This window comes from Pelmatolapia mariae, linkage group LG5, assembly GCF_036321145.2.
Source record: "Pelmatolapia mariae isolate MD_Pm_ZW linkage group LG5, Pm_UMD_F_2, whole genome shotgun sequence".
NCBI lineage: Eukaryota > Metazoa > Chordata > Actinopteri > Cichliformes > Cichlidae > Pelmatolapia > Pelmatolapia mariae.
In genome coordinates, this window is record NC_086231.1 from 9157398 (window position 1) to 9179015 (window position 21618).

Genomic DNA, 21618 nt, shown 5'->3' on the forward strand with positions numbered 1-21618 from the left:
GCTGTTTGCCTCCTGTGAAGAGTAGTAGGTGTGTGCAGATGTACTCGTATCTGAAAAGCCCAAGTAGCCTATGTAATTTGCAGTAGGAGGGACAAGCTTACAAGCCTTCCCATCTTTAACATAATTTGCCAAAAACCGTTAATTAAAATCTTCAGAGGAATTGTGCAACTTATGATTGGTTGAGGCCAATGGAAATTTTTGTTCCGCACCACAGACATTGCTGTATATTGCAAAGGCATGACCAACCTGCTAGGGCATGTCATTGGTTCAAGGACTGTATTGTACTGTGTGTCTGTATGTACAATCATTTTGTTGGTGTTTGTGGGAATAAATAAGTAGCCCTTGAAAACTAGGTTGCAGAATAAGGGCCAGGTTCTGTTTGCTGTCACCATCCGGGTTTTTGGAGGTTAATGATTAATCTGCGTTTAACACTGGATACTGTGTTTCCTCTCAAAACGAAAGTAAATAAATCAGAAAGCTTTGACTCTCTGATATAAATCGCAAACACACCTTAAAGCAGATAACCTGTAAGCTGGAGAGGAAATTGTGATGCACTAAAGATTTTCATTCGGTTTATAAAAATAGTTTTCTGTTCTATAAAAAAATGTGCGCATTTCTACAAGGGTGTTCAAAAAAGTCTCACCATTAGTTAATGCAGTAATTTCAAATATGATAAGTTTATCTCTATTAATAGGGTACACAAAAGCTGTAATTACACAACAACATGAAAAGCTTTTACTTGATCCAGTTGTCTTAGCTAATTATAACCCAATCTCCAACCTTCTTGTTATGTTAAAAAAAAATAAATCTTGAAATCAATGTTATCAATGAGCTAACTGATCATTTACAGTGGAATGGTTTATTTGAAGAGTTTCAGTCAGGATTTACAGTCAATTTCTATCATAGAATATAAACTGTCATATAACTGAAACAGAATAGGAACAGATCCCTCTGTAGAGCTACCTGTAGGACATTTTACTGTACTATTCATCACTGATAGAGGATAACGTTTCTATCATAGAATAGAAACAGCACTAGTTAAGATTATGAATGATCTGCTTATGGCCACTGGCAGTGGACCTAGCTCTGTGCTTGTCCCATTAGACCTCATTCTATACTGCTCATCATAACATTTTTATACAGAGATTGAAAACATTCTTAGTATTAAAGTAAATGTACTCCAATGGTTTGAATGGTATCTACCTGAAAAGTTCCAGTTTGTGCATGTAAAGTAAAGTTAGTCATGGAGTTCCACTGGCTTCAATGCTGGGGCCAATAATTTTTACATTATGCATGCTTCCCATAGCAAGTATTAATATAAACTACTGCACTCATTTTTATTACTATGCAGATGATACCCTGATATCCAGGTATATCTGTCTATGAAGCCACAAATCAATTAGCTAAACTAGTGTCATGTCTTAAAGATATAAAGATGTAAAGGCCTGGATGTAATTTTCATCTGCTAAATTCAGACAGAACTGAGGCTGTCATGGTTGGCCCTAAAAATATGATGTCTAACAGGATAATCTGGATAGCAGTATCTTGGCCTCCAGTAAGACTGTGGGGAATCTTGAAGTCATTTTTGATAAGGATATGTTAATGTGCACATTAAACAGACATTAAGGACAGCCTTCTTTAATCTGTGCAGTATCTCTGAAACATCCTGTCTTAAAGTGAGACTGAAAACCTAATACATGCATTCATTACTTCTAGGCCAGAATTTTGTGAACCATTATTATTAGTTGTCCCCAAAGTTCCCTGAATAGCCTCTAGGTAATTCAAAATGTTGCAGCTAGAATACAAACAAGAGTGAGTAAGAGAGATCATAATTTTCCCATATTAAATTTAAAATCCCTCTCCTCACATTCAGTATTAGCATCATATTGTCCTAACAGAGCACTTTAATCTCAGACTGCAGGCTTACTTGTGTTTCTTAAAATACATAAAAGTAGACCATATCCCAGTTTAGATTTGGGGGATAAAGATAGATATCCTCTCTATTTTTAAGATTAGACTCAAAACTTTCAATTTGATAAAGATTATGGTTAAGACTAGATCGGGTAACCCTAAACCATCCCTTAGTTATACTGCTAGAGGCTTAAACTCTTTTGGGAATTCATGTGATACACTACGATGCACTTATTTTCAGCTTTCACCTTCTACTCACCTCTTTTCTCTCTCTACATGTTTATATGCCACTTCAGTATGTCAGTAAATGTGCTTGCTCATTGGGGATCATCTGATTGTTGGGGTTGGTTTTCTCCATTCTGAGGAGACTGCTATTGTGGTTTGGTGGTATATAAATAAACTTGAACTGAACTTAATTGAATCAAACTGAACTGAGCCACATCAACTGCAAACAGATCTATGAATATCATGCATACATCCATGCATGTTCCTTTAAAAAACCACTGGTGACAAAACATGGGGTCACACTGCACAGCTCAATGACTTTAGGGTGGCTTAGTCACAGGATGCCATCTTTACACTAAGTCAGTTTGACAAATGTCTACCCAGTGTGGTCATAGCAAAGTGTAAATATCTAGGAGCAAAAACAGCTTGTGAAGCAGTATGCTACAGAAGTTCCTAGACTGCAGAGTACTCATGCACACAGGAAAACTGTTTGGAAGTTGGATGTTAGAGACTGCTTCTGAAAACATGTAATGGCATGTGTACACAAGACATCAAGGCAAGACATCAGCAGCGGCAAATGTCAGCTGGGGTGGGGTAAAGTGCTATTCAATTGGAGTTTCATGTTATGGTTTCCTGGTCCTGCAGGTTAGATTAAACCTTTTCTCTTCTTTTTTAAATTGTATTGTTTAGTTACATGTTTGAAGCAAATCAATCATTTTTCTTCTTTCAGCTGCTCTCTTTAGCGGTTGCCACAGTGGATAATCTACCTCTATCTCACTGCAACTTTAGGATCTTCCTCTGTTACACCGTTTCCTCCTTCACTACATTTGTGAATCTTTTCTGTTATCTTCCTCTTTTCCGCCTGTCTGTGGGCTCCATATATATCCACTATCTCTCCTCTGCACATGTCCAAACCATTTTGACCTTGCCTCTCTAACTTTGTCTATAAATTGATCTGATATACTCATTTCTAATCCTGTCTCTCCTGGTCATTTCCAGTGAAAATCTTAGCATCTTCAGTTCTGCGACATCCAGCTATGCCTCACATTCACATCTTTTTGACAGTGCTATCCTTTCCAACCTCTCTCTCTTTCATTCACATGTGTATTCTGTCTTGCTTTTACTGACTTCTATTCCTCTTCTCTCCTGATCATTCCTCCACCTGCATCATACGGCTCTCTTCTGCCTGCTCTCTACTCTCACCACAGATCACAATGTCATATGCAAATATCATAGTCAAATGGTTTTCCACTGACTTCCCCCTTACAGATTTGCTGCATTCATCCATCCTCTTTCTCCCTCCCTTGTTCCCTGCTCTCACTCTCTCTCTCTCTCTCTCTCTCTCTCTCTCTCTCTCTCTCTCTCGCTCTCCATTATTTAGCTCAACAGAAAAAATTCTTATAAAATTTAAATTGAATCAGTTGAATTGGCAGCTGTCTAAAGACACAATAATTCTCTTCACAAAGATAAAATTTTATTGCTGTTGTATTATTTTTTGATAAAGCCCACTGTATTCTATTCTATTCTATTCTATTCTAATTGTCAAGTGTCAAATTCTATATTTAATGAATTTGTTAATTGAAATGTTATATAGCAGTTGATATAAAGATTGAAAACAAGGGAAAATTTACATACATAGGTTTCCAGTTTGCCATAATTTTGAATAAAATATACTCAGAATGCAATAGAAACATTTAGCAAATTTGCCCAAGTATGATGCTTATCTCTCCGTGTGCATAAAGTAAAGCACTGAAGTTCACATTAAATTCTGAGCTAACCACATCCCCCACCCCACCCATTCAGTGTTTATTTATTCTAGAGGGAACTATTCTAACACAATGGATAACACTAGAAATCAGAGTTAACCTATTTAAAAATAAAGCATTAAGTTAAGATCACACAGTCCAAATCTTTTTATATACATAAACAATTATAAACATCAAGGAGTGCATTTAGGCAACCAAACAACTTTCATATATCATCAATTAAAACGATAGATTATATATTCACAAATCACACTGGTACTGCTTTTTGTCTTTGTAGTGGAGTATAAATATGTAAAGCAGTCATTGTAGGATCATAGTAATCAGTTTAATGCTTTTAGAAATTATAGATTCTTATTTTTTTAACATTTTTTTACTGCACGCTCTTTATTATTTCTTTTATTGTGTATTCTTATTTTACTTCATTTTCTGATTTGTATTTTTATATTGTTATTGCTACTACTTATTCCCTCTACTCACAGATAGGCCTTTTTTTAAAAATAAAATAGTGATAAAAGCAAAATTTAAATGTGCTCTTTACATGTGGCTATGTGTTTGAAACTGTGAAAATGCGAACAAATGAAAACAAAACATTTTCCCAAATCAAAAAGTAGATTTTACCCCTAACAACCGCGAGGATGTGGAATACTATTTCATACTTCAATAGTTCTGAAAACTTTTTTCCTGTAAACAGAGTGTCGGACAAAAACACGATCCAATCAAAACGACGCAAATGGTTGACAAGCAAAATCACGGACCAATAGAATAACTGTAAACATGCTGTAGAGGGGCGGGATTAGGGTATCCTGTGTCATCAACTCACGGGGCTTTGTTGTTCTTTCGGGATGGAAAGACGGGACAAAATTGATTTAATTCTTTGTAAACAGTCTGAGTTAAACGCCCGTAACATTTCATTTGGATCAGTATAATCAAAAGCGGTTATCGTACGGATTTGAACTGATCTCTTCTGGTGAAAAGTGGCGTGTTTGTGGGACCAACTCAGTTCAGCGGTGAGCTAGCTAACCTCTCCGGGAGGGTGTCCTGGCTGGAGCGGAAGGAATTCCAGCCACTGAAAGAAGAGCAGAAATCTCTGCTGGGATGCCCCGCTTAAGTTGGAAAAAACTGCATTTTACGATTCCACCTGGAATCGTGACGATATAAATCTTAAATATGTGCTTGCTTGAATGGTTGTAAACTACAAAAACAACTCTGTGGTTTTATAAGTATTAAGTTAACGTGCCAGTTCTAGCTAGCCACGTAGCTAACTCTCAGTGGGAAGGCATTTAAAATGGCGGAAGGCTGGCCCATTCCTTCGGCCCTTATCTTCATGCTGCTAAGTTTGAGTGCCTGGGCCAGTGAGTCTTGTCCTGCTACTTGCTCGTGTTATAAAACAGAGGATGAGGTTCATATTCTGGACTGCAACAGAAGAAGGCTGTCGATGGCTCCAGTGGAAGTCCCAGATGGGATAACCCAAGTGTAAGTACACATCTGGATGAACATAACTGAAGTTAGCAGAGCTAGTCCTTTACTGAACCGCTGCACTGATTGGTTGCTCAATCAAAGATTGGATAGTAATATAGAGATACAACCAATTTGAATACATTTTAACCACTTAACCAACACTTTTGAGTATTTTAAGGATAGGTAAGATTATATTTGGAAATATACTCATTGTTTGTAACTTTTGTTTTGTCATGAAGAAAAGTGTGATATATAAACCTCTGCTCACAGTTTATAAGGGACCTCAGATCTTGAGTATATTTGTTTAAAATCTCAGTTATGTATGGCTATGTTGACTGATGCAACTTTTTCATTTTTGTTTAAATTTGATTTCAGTACTTTGAATCACAATGAGCTGACTGTTTTTCCCTATCTTGGCGATGTCTCCTCAAACATCACAGGACTTTCTTTGTAAGTACAAAATCCTCTTCAGGGTTTGTTTTCAATGTTTTTTTTTGGTCTTTTCTATCAGCACTCAAACTAATTATTAAAATATTCCTTGAATTCTTCTGCACATTTAAACACTTTGTAAAAAAAAAAATATTTGTACGGTATTTAATGTTGGCTGAATTTTTATGCTTTGTTGGATGTTAGATTAAAACATATTTATACAAAAACAGTGGGAGACACCACCAGAGTCAGTCTTTTGTTATTTTTTTCCCCCCCATTCTTTCACCATGTTAATAATATTTCAATTAGACTAAGAATGCTTTAGTAAGCATTGACATCATTAAAACTAATACCTTTTTATATTTGATATATTTCAGAGTCCACAATCGGATCACTGAGCTGTCAATGCTTCAGCTACAACCATATGTTTCCCTGGAGACACTGGACCTTACATCCAATTCCATCTCTGAGCTCAAAGTTGGATCCTTTCCATCTATGCAGCTGAAATATCTGTAAGTCAAAGTCATCTTTATTATCAGTACTAGGACAGTGTGTGAGACATGCAGTGTTAAAATATGGTTTAACTATAAATTGACTTGCTTGTGTGACAGTGAATAAGTTTGCAATTGGAAACATTCTGTGTAATACAACAGTAAGAAGATATTCAGAGTATTACAGGAAACACATTAGAGCAAAGCGTCACATGCTCTTACCAGAGTACTGAAAACACCTTGTTTTGTTCAGTTTGGCCTAGAAAGCATTTTATTGCAAAGCAACCATTTTTGTAAATATTTACTTCACACAGTATGTGTAACTACAGAGGAAAAATTATTCCTTCTGCTAAATTTGGCAGTAATGGTTTTTCCTTTTTTATCTCATAGTAATTTAAGCAACAACAAGATCAGCGTCCTGGAGCCTGGCTGCTTTGAAAACATCTCCAGCTCCCTGTTGGTGCTGAGGCTGAACAGGAACAGATTGGCTGTGCTTCCATCCAAAGTCTTCAAACTTCCACAACTTCAGTTCCTGTAAGTATAATAAAATGCTGTAAAATTATCACTCAATTGGTGAATTTTAATTTTTATCACAGATGCTCTTATTTTACTCAGTTTTACGCAGTTTTACAGTTAGTTTTGTAAGTTATTGGACATTGAAACTTAAAAAAAATAGCCTCTGCACAAAACCGTGGATTTTCAAATTAAACAATTAAGACAGAATTGAAGCTTTAACACACATCGTGCCCTATTTACAGAGGATAAAAAATAATTGGACCGTTGACTGACAGTTCCATGGGCAGGTTTGTCCTTCTTCCTCATTATTTCATGACAAATTAAGCTGATAGAAAGATAGAATTGCTTCCAAGAGTGTAACTTGCATTTGGCTGCTTTTCCCAGAAAATCTAAATATGAAGTCCAAAGAGATATTGATGCAAGTAAGAGGGGGTGGAAAAACCACAATAAACCAATTTGAGAAAGAGAGCCAAAGTTTTATGCGTGGCCAAATCGACAATCTGGTACATTCTTTAAATGAAGGAATGAACCATTCAGCTCCAAAAGACCTAAAGGCTTGGACAACCACAAAAGTGAGTGATTACACAGTTCTTCCCTTGGTTACATAAAATTCTTTCACAACATCTAGCCAAGTCAAGAGCAACCTTGAGTGGAAAGGTGTGTCATTGCTAATGCCTACAGTTAATAGATGCCTTTATGGATGTGAATACAGAGGGTTTACAACATGTCAGTCACCTGTTCTGAAACTAACAGAACATACTTTTCAGTTACTGAACACAAAACCTAATTTAGAAAGACCCAGACACAAGTAGCAACTGAATGCAGCTGCCGCAAACATTTGGCAGAATATCTTAAAGTTCGAAACACAGCATTTGGTGGTGTTTGTGCATTTCAAATTTCAGGCAGTCTTTGTCTGCAAATTGTTTTCAACAAAGTAGTAAAAACAATCCTTATGTAAAATTATGTTAGTTTGTCCAATTATTTCTAAGCCTCTGAAAAAGCCACACTACGTATAAAAATGGCCGTAAATCTTAAACAGTTAATGCAAAACATTTCTAAAACCTTTGTAATTAAAAGCCTGCAAGTCTCGAATCACATCTTGATTGTATAATTTTAAAACCACTGGATTTAAAATCGAGCAATGTGGTGTTGTACAGAGGCAAAATTACAAATCATTGTCCAAAAACGTATGGATCTAAATGTTCGTATTCGAGAAGCTCTGTTGTGTGAGTTTGTTTTTGTATAAAAACACTTGGTTAAAGAAAATGGATTCTTTGTGTTTGTAGTGAACTGAAGCGGAACAAGATCAAAATTGTTGACAGCCTTACATTCAAGGGGATGGACTCCTTGAAATCACTGAAGATGCAGAGGAATGGCATCACTAAGCTCATGGATGGAGCCTTTTTTGGACTGAACAACATTGAAGAATTGTGAGTGCAATCTTTTGGACTTTAGCAATATATTTAGCAAAAAATGTGCAGCACCTATGAAAAAATCTTGCTGAAAAAAATCTTCCATAAAATGTTCTCACCTATGGTTCCCCCTGCAGATATGTCAAAGCAATAAATTGATTTAATACAGTTATTTTTGTCAATAATGTCGTCCCCCCCCAGGGAGCTAGAGCACAACAACCTAACAGAGGTTAACAAAGGTTGGCTTTATGGCCTGCGCATGCTGCGTATCCTGCGGGTCAGCCAGAATGCTGTTGGCATCATTGGACCAGACGCCTGGGAGTTTTGCCAAAAGCTTGAGGAACTGTGAGTCTGTTTGCTTCGTTGCTACAATCCCAGCTAAGAGTAGTCGGAGCAGTTACTGTTATCTTGCTGCACTGTGTTTGTCTGGGCTGGTTCAATGAGGTCTAGCTTCTACCTAATGCACCATATATGGTGTTTTTGTGAAAACATCTCATTTCATTTTTAAATGTGAACTAATATTACCATACAGAACATAGGGAAATTGTTTTTAGTTAATGTTTGTCATATTTGTGGTTTCTTTGCACAGAGACTTGTCTGGCAATCATCTGACTAGACTTGAGGAGACAGCTTTTAAAGGTTTAGATTTCCTGGAGAGCCTGAACCTGGGAGAAAACTCTATCAGCCATTTGGGAGAGGGAGTGTTCAGTGGCCTGTCAAGTCTGCGCACCCTGTAAGTGCAATGCCTGAATCTGTCCGCAGTATGTGTTTATTATTTGTGCTCAGAAGTTTAATGAATCTCTGTAAACGAATTAACTCAAGTCCTGTTGGCTCTGCATTCTCATTGAAGGCTTCTTGCAAAAGTAACTCTGCACTTGTTTCTTTCTTCATTTGTAGTTTTAGTTTTTTGTTCTTGAATTCTTTCCAAGTAGTTCAGAGAAAACTGTAGAAAGTACCACTATTTCAAGTCCCCATCTTATTGTAGTGCCATGCAAATCTTTTGTTGTGGTATATATTTAGATTTAGATTAAACCACCCTGTGTGTATTTTACATAGATGTATGTTTTTCCGGCTTTGTGTTCTTTGTCCTGAAATTTACTTACACACAATTGTGATTCTTTTTTTCTTCTTCTTTTTTAATTAGTTAAAATGTGAAAAATCTATGTGAGGTGTGTGCATCTCTACCCAGATAGTAAAAGTTTCAGGTTTACAATGTTTTTGTCAGTAGCCTCTCAACATTCATGTTGGAGAGGCTTCACTGTCAGAAGCACTTGTTGGTTGATCTAGACCACGTGTTGGCAACCTTCAATATCAAAAGGGCCATTTTAGGCCCTCCCACCAAACAACGGGAGAAAAAGAGCAGCGCATGGGGCTGATGGGGTATTGAGGGGGACTGATGTAATTGGGAGAAGATAAATAAGTACATATAGTGTATGTATTAATAGGGTTGGGGTTAGCGCTAATCCTAAACTGCAGCTTTTCAAAGGGTATCTTTTGGGGTTGGACAGTAAGGTGGCTGGAGAAAAAGGTAGCAGGAAAGATTTTGGTATGAAGACGGTTAGCAGCAGGGAGATTCTCCTTGGTCTCATCTGTTGTTGTATCATGATGTTCTGGTATTGAGTCAGGTAATTTCATCTTCACCACTTTAATATAAGGGCAAGGTTCCTGTACCGGAATTCCTGGATAGCACCACTGTTTTGACTGCCGTTAAAGTGCTTTAATGTTACCTCATGTAAAGAATGTGGCTTTATGTGACCATAACTTGCTTTACAAGTGGATTATTTGGCACAGTCTAACACGGTTGTTGTTGTTGTTGCTGATCTCGAGCTAGGGCAAGTTAATGAGAGTTTTTCGGGTTTGTTTGTTTGCTTGTTTGCTTGTTTGTTTTAAAGCAAGGGCAGTATTTTAGGTTTAAAACAAAAGCTATTAAAATTCTGATTAGCAAAATATCAGCCCAATTAATCAAGTATATCTTCTTCATCCACAGTTTATCTGTGAGAAAGTTATGAACTCATTATTTGCTGCACAGAGCTCTCTTTAAGCCAGTGAACTACAATGACAAAGGGGTTGCATTTGGGATTTTGACCATCTCGGGATCTTTCATGGGAGAGGGGAACTGGTGAGTGCAGAACTTCTTTCAGAGGTAGCCAGGCATGAGGAAAGAAAAACAAAAGAGCCCATGACCCATCCTGTAAACACAAGGCCTCTCTGGACTTGCAGTGGACCCATGAACTGTCTCAGTGCTAAACAGAGCCAATTATTTCCCCTCATCACAGCAGCAGGAGCAGCGAGCTGTGACATAGTGTGGAAGTATGGTGTCTCAGATTGTTAGTCTTCTAACGAAGAGTCACTGCTGCTGGCAACCGCAGTGGTGGTAATGTGTGCTCTTTGTTCTTTGCAGGAGAAGCCTTCAGATGTACTGTGTTTAATATCTAATATGAGTCTCTTTGCTTTTCAGAGATATCCGTAATAATGAAATCTCCTGGGCCATTGAAGACTCCATTGGTGTATTTGATGGCATGAAGAAGCTAAACACTCTGTGAGGGCATGATATGAATTTTAAAAATTGTATTTTTATATATAGCATGCAAGTTTGTAAAATGTTTTTATATTTAGAGAAATAGAACTGGTTTATGTTAAGATACTTTACAGTGCATCAAACAAATGGCTGCACAAATTTTCAGAAAGGTTAAATTATATTGTAATGTTTAATATACTACAGATCTGTTTTTAACACATTTGATTTATTTAGTTCTCCAATTTATTTCAATTTGGAGTGTAAGTTGGGTCAGATGTTATAACAGCCTTCACAAAAGCTGCTGGAGCAGTGACTCATGTTTGTGATAAAGGATGGCCTAGCAGCAGGCTAGTTTGAACTGTTCACTTGGCCTCATGTGAAATATCTTTATTTTTCCAGAATCCTACAACAGAACAAAATCAAATCCATCACAAAGAAAGCGTTTGAAGGCCTGGAGGAGCTCGAGCACTTGTGAGTAAAGCCCTTATCTAATACTTTTTAGCCATGCAGTCATTTTGATGTCTATTATTAAATGTTTAAACATAGCAGAAAGGTTTATTCTCCTGTTGTTGCTTTACACTTCTGAAAAAAATGGCAATTTGATCAAACTGGTGTGTTTAATCCATATTTGTGTCCCATCTTTAGGGACCTCAGCAAGAATGGTATCATGTCGATACACCCAGAGGCGATGTCTCATATGAAGCTGAAAGTGTTGTAAGTAAAACAAAACTAAACACAGAAATATCCTACAGCTCTCATGCACATGTATTAGCTGGTATTTTCCTGTGTTAATGTTTGTTAGACTGATTTATTGTTATTGACCTCATTAAAAAGGAATTACAATGATTAAGAAACACTGCAGGGGCAGTGATTTACATTTTAAATTGGCGTCACTGAAGATTTTAAACAGGGAGTCATTGTTGATCCACCATAGCAATTTTAATTTTGTTGCCCCATTTAAAATCTTTATTTATTTATTTGGTTGGTGAAATTTAAAGCTAAATATAATTACTGGGTTTATACATTCTGTCACTGAAACTACACATTTTTAAAGTTTTTTTTTTTTTTTTTATTCGCAGTTGGCCAAGCAAAGACTTCTGATTTAGTTTTTGAGTTGCAGCAGCCTTTACTTAGTTGGGACAGCTGTCTCCTGTGTGCGAGGAAAGGGAGCGGAAATGCAAAGTCTCTCACTGTTTTGAGGTTTTGATCAACCCATCTTAGGAGTGTCTCTCAAGCAGTGGCCGGCTAAATGCCCCAGCTGCTGTCAAACTCAGAAAATTTATCATGACAGTACTCATATCCTCTTGTTAGTAATTAGTCTGCTACCTTAATAGAATTTAACAGTATCTGCTTTGCAAGCGGATAAAGTGGCTTGGTTTGATAACTTGACTAGAAGAAGATGGCAGCATTCCTCTAATTAAAATGTATTTTTGTACAAAAAAAATAGAGCGCAGTTCTGGAGGCTTTTTATAGCCTTGAATCCAATTTCATGCCACAATTTAGATCCTTTTGCCATGGTCCAGCTGACAGGTTGACTAAAAGGCTTTATAAACAGATTTAGATGTTCACCAATAACAATTCCCTGTGTGTTTCACAGGAATATAGCTTTATTTGGAAGCTATATAAGCTTTATTTAGATATCTGTAAATGGCTCGCTTTAAATTATTTAAGGTTAAATCTTCTTTTCAAGTTAGTATGTGGAGGTTTCTTTTCTAAAAGAATAAATTCTATTAACTCTCTGAAGAGTGAGTTCCGATGAATCCCTGAAATCCCAGATTAATTTTCCCTTTATTTCCAGTGGTTCAATCTCATACTTCATTAGTAGAATCATTCCATCTTATATTACTATGACTCATCTCATGCTTCCCAAATTACTCCTCTATTCTCAGTGTCCTGAACACAAGCAACCTGCTGTGTGACTGTCACATGCAGTGGCTGGGTCCTTGGTTGACAGACAGCCAGTTCCAGCAGTCTGTCACTGCTATCTGTGCCCATCCTGTGAATCTGCTCGGTCGCAATGTCCTGTCCATCAGCCCGGAAGAGTTTGTTTGTGGTCAGTCTTTTTTTCTTGTTTTAATTATTCCCAGCCTCCCATTATAGGTACTGTTGAATAAGCACAAAACCTATAAAACAATGTTTATTGGTATATGGAAGAAAAAACTAAAATGAATATTTATTTTGGATGTTTTGTGAGTGTCCAGCGGATTATTTCACTTAAAAACATACAAAATACGTGAAAAGTTGTTTTGTTTTTTAACTTGTCATTTTTTGAAAAGCTGTATTTGGGGTTTTTTGTTTTTTTTATACTGTGTTGCATTCAGGTGGTGCTTAAAATCTTATATATATATTTCAGTTAGAAAAATGTTTCTTTTATTTCTTTTGTTTTTATTTTCCCAAACACATGTGCCTACACAGATGATTTCCCCAAGCCTCAGATCACAACTCACCCAGAGACGTCTGTTGCACTGCGGGGAAACAATGTGACTCTGAGCTGCATTGCGTCCAGCAGCAGTGATTCACCAATGACCACAGCCTGGCGGAAGGATGGGGAGGTGCTGTATGATGCAGAAGTGGAAAATTATGCCCGGTACCAAGAGGGAGAGCTGATCTATACCACTGTGCTTCACCTCCTCAATGTGAACTTCACCGATGAGGGGCGTTACCAGTGTGTGGTCTCCAATCACTTTGGTTCCAATTACTCCAACAGGGCCAAGCTTACTGTCAATGGTGAGGATCTGTTATCTCTTTAAATGAATGTGATCAGTGATTGCCAGTTCTTTTTTTTGTTGTTTGCTTGTTTTTTGGGAGGTTTTTGCGCGTCTTGTTCACTTACCCTGTTTAGGCTTTGGGTTGCTGGTTTTGCCAATTCACTGCAATATATCTGCATGAAGTTGATACTTTTATATAGTTTATTTGTTAAGTAGTATTGCTACCCATTTGACAGTACAGTAACTGGGGAAAAAAATTAAATAAGAGAGAGGTACCCTAAGGTTTTATCTCGTTTTCATACATATATAGTATATATCAGTATTTGTTTCTGTCTGTACCATTGTATTCCACCCTTGACTTTCTGTTGTCTGTCTTTCAGAGATGCCTTCCTTTCTTAAGACCCCCATGGATCTGACAATCCGGACCGGGACTACGGCCAGGCTGGAGTGTGCTGCTGAAGGCCATCCATCACCACAGATTGCTTGGCAGAAAGATGGAGGCACTGACTTCCCTGCTGCCCGAGAGCGCAGGATGCATGTGATGCCGGATGATGACGTCTTTTTCATTGCTAAAGTGAAAACAGAAGACATGGGAGTGTATAGCTGTACCGCTCAGAATGCTGCTGGCAGCCTGTCGGCAAATGCTACTCTGACTGTTCTGGGTGAGTCAGCCATCTGATTAACGGAGTTTGTTTTTTGTTTTTTTTTTAAATCTACTGGGGTCATTTCAGATAACTCACTACTCCAATTGGCCGCTCATTTATGTCTGTTGCTCATTACAAGCTCTTGTTTATGTGTTGCCGCCTTGCCAGTTTTAACTAATGATGATGTAAAAGCAAAAATTCCACATGGCCTTGTTATAACATGGCCATGTGGAATATTTAAAGGAGACTGCCTGGCGCATATCCGAAATCAAATATAGTATTATATTTCTTAATTAATGTACTTGCAAAATGTGACTTGAGCTACTTGCAGGAGTATATAATGACTGACTGTCCAATTGATGGAGTTTGTGATCAATCATTAAATATTAGTGCTGGAGAAAAATTGTTAAAAAATAGCACACATCCATCTAAACTGGCCACGGATGACTTGGGTAATCATTATTAAATCAAAAATGAGTTCATACTCTCTTCTTTTTTTTTTCCTTTTCCTCTGCAGAAACCCCATCCTTCATGCGGCCACTGGAAGACAGAACAGTGGCCCGGGGTGAAACTGCTGTGCTTCAGTGTATAGCTGGAGGCAGCCCTGCTCCTCGTCTCAACTGGACCAAAGATGATGGGCCTTTGGTACTAACAGAGCGCCACTTCTTTGCTGCAGCCAATCAACTTCTTATCATTGTTGATGCTGGTCCAGCTGATGCTGGGAAATACACCTGCATCATGTCTAATACTTTGGGTACAGAGCGTGGCCACATATACCTGAGCGTCTCGCCATCACCAAATTGCGATACAGGCACAGTGAATGACCAGGATGGCTGGACCACTGTGGGCATAGTGGTGATTGTGGTGGTGTGCTGTGTGGTCGGTACTTCGTTGGTCTGGGTCATTGTAATCTATCACATGCGTAGGAAAAGTGAGGACTACAGTATTACCAACACAGGTAAGTAGTTTGGACACACAGCCATCTGTCCTGTAAAATAAATGTGCCTCATTTAAAGCTTTATCCAGAAAAGATGGCTGTTTGTAAACTGAAATGTTTCCGTGGACACTTTGTTTTGAAGTTATGACATAGAACTGAAAATATGTTTCCGTTACAGATGAGATGAATTTGCCAGCAGATATTCCCAGCTACCTATCCTCTCAGGGTACTTTGTCTGAGCCTCAGGAGGGTTACAGTAATTCTGAGGCTGGGAGCCACCAGCAGCTCATGCCTCCCCTCTCTAATGGATATGTCCATAAGGGCACGGACGGTGGGTTATCTGCCCTTTGAGTTTGAAACAGAAAACAATAGTTCCCTTCTGCATCTACAAACCAAACTGGACATTTCAGTAGTATCTTGTCAGTATTTATGAAGGATTTTTCTTGTGCTTTAATGTAAACTTTAAGTGACATGAACAATTTCTTTTAATGTTAGTGGTCTGTTGAAAATGAGTCAGCATTTTTTTTTAAAGTCTAGTTTAAAGTCTGGGGGTATGTCATGGGGGTATGTCAACATTGTGATCACAAGACTGCACAGTCGTGTAAACAAGTCGGTGCTGAAATGACAAAAACAGAAACTTCACATTTTATAATGTACCCTTTAAGGGTTCGGGAAATTCCAGTGTCTCTTAGGTTCCTATTCCTTCATTTATGTTTTGGATCAGATCCCCGCTGAAATAAAACTGTAACTAATTATCATGTTGCTCCCAGGTGTGTGTTATGGAGACACAGGCAGTGAGGTGGAAACTGAAGGGAACAGCATGCTGCACTGCAGGGTTGGCTCGCTGTTTACTGGCCGTAGCAGTTTCCACCCTGGGGAGCCTCGCGAGGGACTAGCTGGAGTCCCCCCAGGTGAGTGTCATTAACACAAGTGGTTGGGCTTGTTGCCTCACCAGCAACAGCCTTGGCTATAGGTATTATATTTCTGCACTGACTCTTAAAGCAATTAATTGATTTAACAAATTTGTGCTTTATAGTTATTGTTTTAATGCCATCAACAACTAAGCCAACCAACCAAAATCTTGAAATACAGCTAAACTTAAATATACATAATCTTTAAATGTGTACTGGTTTGTATGCAGACTGTTTTAAAATGTAAAATCCTGTTCCAGTCTTGAAAGTCTATAAAAAAAACAAAAAGAACTTCTGAGTTCTTTTCAAACTGTGAAACCATATAATCCACCTTTCATAATAGTTTCGCATAAAATGTATAGTCATAGTAGTTTTGAGTAGAATCTTAATTACACAGATTATTGTATGGTGTGACACCAGTCATGTGTCATGTGCTTATGTAATATTTGTTCTTTGTTGCCAGGCGGTGCAGGTCCTCTAGTCATTTGCTCTGACTGCTATGACAATGCCAACATCTACTCTCGCACGCGGGAATACTGTCCCTATGCTTATCTGGGGGAGGATGATCCACTGGACAAGACTGTGCCAGGTCTGAAGGAGAACCTCAGTGAGCATGCTCAGCATGAGGACGCAGCTCTGAATAGCCTCACTAGCAATCAGGACTCTTCTGTCTTTTTCACCTCACATGATAAAAGACTAAGCAGCCACACTCCTCCAGAGCACTATGGTGAGAGTTGTAAACAAAAATTTCAGTTCTACTTTTTAAATCAATATGTTCACATCCTAAGTTTATTGCAAACTACCAAGCCCTTCCCACTGAGGCAATATTTCGAAACTTTCCACTCCAACATCTAATACCTCCTTCAATGTTAACAATATATTATTTGTAGGCTCAAGGTTAAATTTTGCAGACATCTTTTTTATACATAATGAACATTTTGGACATCAGTTTACATGTTCAATAAATTTGAGATTTTCCAGTGAACAGGTAAAAAAAATACTGGAGCACACCTGAGTTGAGTTTGCAAATGTGGCATCTCATCATTAAAACTGCATGATTCTGAAAGTTATAAGCTAAAACTGATTGTGGAAAAAGTTACTTTGTGAAAGCATAACAACATCTAACTACACATTTAGTGTTTTGGTTTAATAATATGAATATAATATTTGAAAATAAAAAGCCTTGGGCCTTGGGTGCTAACAATGAAGGTCGAGGTCAAATGCTTAGCCAACCAAGGTACCAAGGCCCAGTATTTTGTTTTGAAGTTTGAAGACGATTCATAAAAATTGGGCAATATAAAGTTTTTACTGATTTTTCACATTTGGTGTAACCTTGACATTGAAATCTTGGTAATGTTATTGGTATTTAAAATCACACAAAACCTGAAATTATATTTTGAAAACCCTGGATGCTAGATTTCTAAAAAACAAACAGAAGTGATTAAATACTCGCTTCCTTCGGGATGATTTTAAATATATCTTCTTGAACTTAACAGTTCTTTAAGGTAAGACAAACCAATGCGAATAGCACTGAATGGCACTATTGTTGTAAACAGCTATTGTTGTTGAATGTCTTTGCAGATTCACTTAGCAGGTCTTTCTGGAGAGAAGCAGAAAATCTATCTTCGAAGCCCCCGCCTGGAGCATCCCAGATCCCAGTGACTGTACATAGGACACCTCCTCTGACCTCTGCAACTGATGGAGCAGTAGAACAGAGTGAAGCAGAAGTGGACTATTCACCCAGTCAATGCAACCAAGACCACAGAAGTGCCTCTAATAGGACTAACCCTCAGGAGCATCCAGCTCCCACATAGGTTTTTACATTCTGGCCACATTCTGCCTCTGACACTTTGTTGCTGCAACCCCCCCCCCCATCTCACATTCACCCTTCACCCACTACCTCCAAAGAGACTCCTCATATTCTGCCAAAGATGCTCTCTTGTATGTTTACATTCCCCTTTAATCAAGAGGACATACTAGTGTGCTCCAATGTGGAAAGACTTGCCACATCAGACCGGATACATGGACAGGTGATTAAAGTGACCTCCTTTCTGACATCTCCACCTCTGCAAGACCTCTTTCCTCCCAGAGCCTCCACTCTCCTTTGTTCTCACCCAAGAGAAAACTATGAATGTATGCTTTAAAGAGCCATGTCAGATGCTGCCATGAGAGAAAACCGAGACACGGTCGAGTCCTCACAAGCTCTCGTCTGGCCCTGGTACTGTGAGACTAAAATATGTTGTGCCAGTTGATGTTGTGCTGGCAGTTTTGTCTCATTATTCCTGGTACAGACACCTGTTGGAGCAGCCTAGATGACTTGAGAAGAAGTCGCTAGAATACTGCCTCTCAAGCGGGAAAAATGGGGGTTAAAGAGGGGACAGTGGTAGTTCCCTGACCAGCAGTTTTTGATGGATAATATTGGAAAGACCCTTGAAGGCATACCTACATTCCCACAGCCATCCTGACTGACTCAAAACTATGCTATGGTATCCATTTATGCAAATCCCAGAGACATGACATCAAAATATGGTGTATATTATGAATATATATGGATATATCATATATTATCAAAACTTAGTTTTTTTTCTTTATGTCAAACGCAGTTGATAATTCCATATTTTATGTCTTCGTAACGATGAGCAGTTTGAGGACAAAGGGTACAGTTGTTGTTTTGGTTTGTTTGTTTTTTATTTTGTTTTTTTGCACATGAGACAATCACAGTTTTGCTGTCGACCACTTTCAGTTATTGTCTAATGGATTGCCTTTGAAACAAGCATTCTCAGTAGCCTTGATCATGTGATATGATATTTTTTATGCTTTTTTTTGGTTTGTTTAAATACAGTATGCACTGATTTGTTTTCCCTTTTCTCCTATGTTAACAGGCACTTAATTTAATGGTGGCAAAATTATTTATGCAGTGTGCATGACTTTTTTTTTCCTTTTTTTTTTTTTTTTTTAACAAGTCGATTTATCATCATAGTTTATTCTCTCAAAGCTATTGTTCCTTCTATGAATATTATGTAACCCTAGGTTTCCACTTAGGACTGTGAACATGAGAATGTAATGTATTATTTTATACATGTATGTATGTGTACATAATACTAGTTATTAAATTCAATGTTCTAATAATCCATTTGCTGAGAGGTTTTAGGGATGAGCTGCAGTAGCTTTGAAAACATTAAGCTTATTTGTTTTAAGTTTCTGTTGTCCCACAGCTATCCTCAAAATCTTCCTTTCTTTCAGTTAGCAAGATAACATTTTTCTTGATAATGGGGTGTTATTTTCTTAGAATTGAAAAACGGCACTCCCAACAGCTGCCTAGCCTCAGCAAGCTGTGCTCTTTCCAAATAAGAGCTATTGTTATTCTTTAGGTTTGCAAGCAAAAATGCCCCCGTTAAAAGAATGTCCTGTCCCATCAGTTTTGATCTAATGAGTTGTTCTTAAAGTCTTCTAGATTATTGCACTTTGAAGTTGTTCATCTATGATTGTTTCTGAGTGGTATTTACTCAGTATTATTAGAAAATTACACTTAGCTGCCAGTGTATTAGATAAGCCTAGCAAAAATGAACGCATTCAAATAGTGTTATTTTGCCGTTTGCGTACCATTTTAATGAATTTAAAGTGTTTTCATTTAAATTTTATTAGCAACTGATTCAACTGTGCAGTCATTTTGTTGGGTGTAGTTAAATGTGTTTGTGCTCTATACCAATGTGAATAGAAACATTGCTTGTATACAGTCAAATTGACTTCTCCATAATGATTATACAGTTGAGTAAATGCCTTACCAAAGTTTTTTTGTTTTTTTTAACTGAACAACTCTAATGAATAAGGATTATCCTAACTGCATGAGTTTTTAGTTAGGTGCTCTAAATAAACTGGCAGCTGAGTGTATGTCATGTTCATATTTTTCTAGACTTTTTTTTTTTTTTTTTGCATATAGTTGACCAACACACGTTCGAGAAATGGAGTATTCAAAGGTACTGAGTTGAGGCACCAAAAAAAATCACAAAGTAAAAAGTTCATCTACCGTGCGCATTGTAATGTAGCTTGATGCTGTGTCTTCCATGTAATGTCAGAATATCTAATTCATGTGTCATCAGTAACTTCTCAAAATGCATTGATTAATATTTTCCAAGAACTTCACCTCCTTGCTGGTACGTGCAGACATGAATTGTATTTTGTTTCCACTTTCTTCTGCCTGCACATTCCTATAAATTCCTTTGAGTAACATCAACTGTTATTGGCATCAACTTTCCCGGCCCCTCTGTATTTTTTCTATTTTTTCCACATTTCTTTTTTTCAGTGGTGGCAGATTTGTGTGTCGATGTTCCCAGACCGTTGGTCAAAGTCAATTTCATGCCCCTCTTAAGCGATACAAAAATTTAAATGAAAACTCACTGCGATAAGTTATCCTAATGAAGCTACATATCTGGGAGGCCGAAATCAATTCAGTGTTCAATACTTTTCACCAACGGAGCCTAAAATAATGTGCATTTGTTTTGTTTTCTGAAATGCCCTTTATGACTTTATACCAAAGTTTAGCAGTAACTGCTCTGGTAATATCCAATGCTGCTTTTTGTTTTTTACCTTGTTTCCTGTACATTCTGTAAAGCATGTCTAAAAAGCCTTTTTGTTACATAGCCATTATTCAAACATTAAACGTGAATTCTGATCATGTCTTTTGAATCTTTATTGTCTCCCTCTATACTTAAAGTGGATTTTCTTTCTTAAGCTGTTGTTAAACATTTTCCAAAAACCTTCGGATGCTCTCTGAAATGTAAATAAAAGCAACACGCTGATTTGCACATCCCTTAAACAGCATCTTCAATTTAATGCAACATCTCAAATGTAGTGTTGATTTTGGAGGAATTCTTTCATATGTTAGCAGATTGGACAAATTGGTCCATAACTTACTGACAATTTTCTGATGTGAAACAAAAGAACCTGGGGATTTTGCCTTGTACATAAATAATAATGAAGACGAAAAGAGTCAGGATCAGTCTGTACAAAAAAATCGTACATCCATACTGAATGGCTGTGACTTTAGAACACTAAAGTGGGACTGCATTAAATCACACTTTTAATAACAAAGACCACCACACAGGCTCAGGAGCAAATTCAAATGGAACATCACATGATGACAAAATTTCATTTAAATGACTTTGTACATGGCATGGCTGTTAATGCCAGGCGGGCTGGTCTGAGTATTTTAGAAACTACAGATCCACTGGGATTTTCCTGCACAAACATTGCTAGGCAGTTCTTAAGACAAAAAGAGTCTAGCGTGGTACTAGCAAGGTGTGTGTTAGTGAGCATGAATACCCAAAAGTTATTTACAGAGACCCAGGTTAAAGTGCTACCTTTATGGAAGTCTAATCAACTAAGATAAGTTAAGAAAAACTACATTTTCTTAACAGCCATGGTGCTGCTACCAAGGCCCAATTAGAATAACCAATTAAAAGTAAATGCAGAAACATGTGGATCCAAGGCAAAACAAACAAGCAAGCAGAGAACGAAAAATCAACACAGAAATGCACTACCCAAATCCCTCCCAGATCACTTTCTCCTGGAGTATGATACTGTGGATGAACGATAACAGTGATAATGTTAGCTGCTACTCCTTCATGCCATCTTGTAAGACAAGGCAGTTGATTTTATTCAATTTTGTTTTTTATCAGTTCACATTTCAAAA

The 21618-nt window shown here is 37.6% G+C and overlaps 1 protein-coding gene across 1 annotated transcript; it reads left to right on the top strand.

Moving 5' to 3' along the window:
- Nucleotides 1-4723: 4723 nt before the first annotated feature.
- lrig2 (leucine-rich repeats and immunoglobulin-like domains 2) lies at nt 4724-20593 on the top strand. Its single transcript, XM_063473570.1, has 18 exons — nt 4724-5375; nt 5736-5810; nt 6167-6301; nt 6671-6814; nt 8083-8226; nt 8410-8553; nt 8798-8941; nt 10667-10747; nt 11126-11197; nt 11372-11440; nt 12616-12779; nt 13142-13453; nt 13815-14096; nt 14596-15036; nt 15194-15346; nt 15786-15926; nt 16390-16653; nt 17508-20593. Exons 1-18 carry the CDS (start codon nt 5188-5190, stop codon nt 17738-17740), a joined length of 3186 nt encoding a protein of 1061 aa, XP_063329640.1. The 5' UTR covers nt 4724-5187; the 3' UTR covers nt 17741-20593.
- Nucleotides 20594-21618: the final 1025 nt, after the last annotated feature.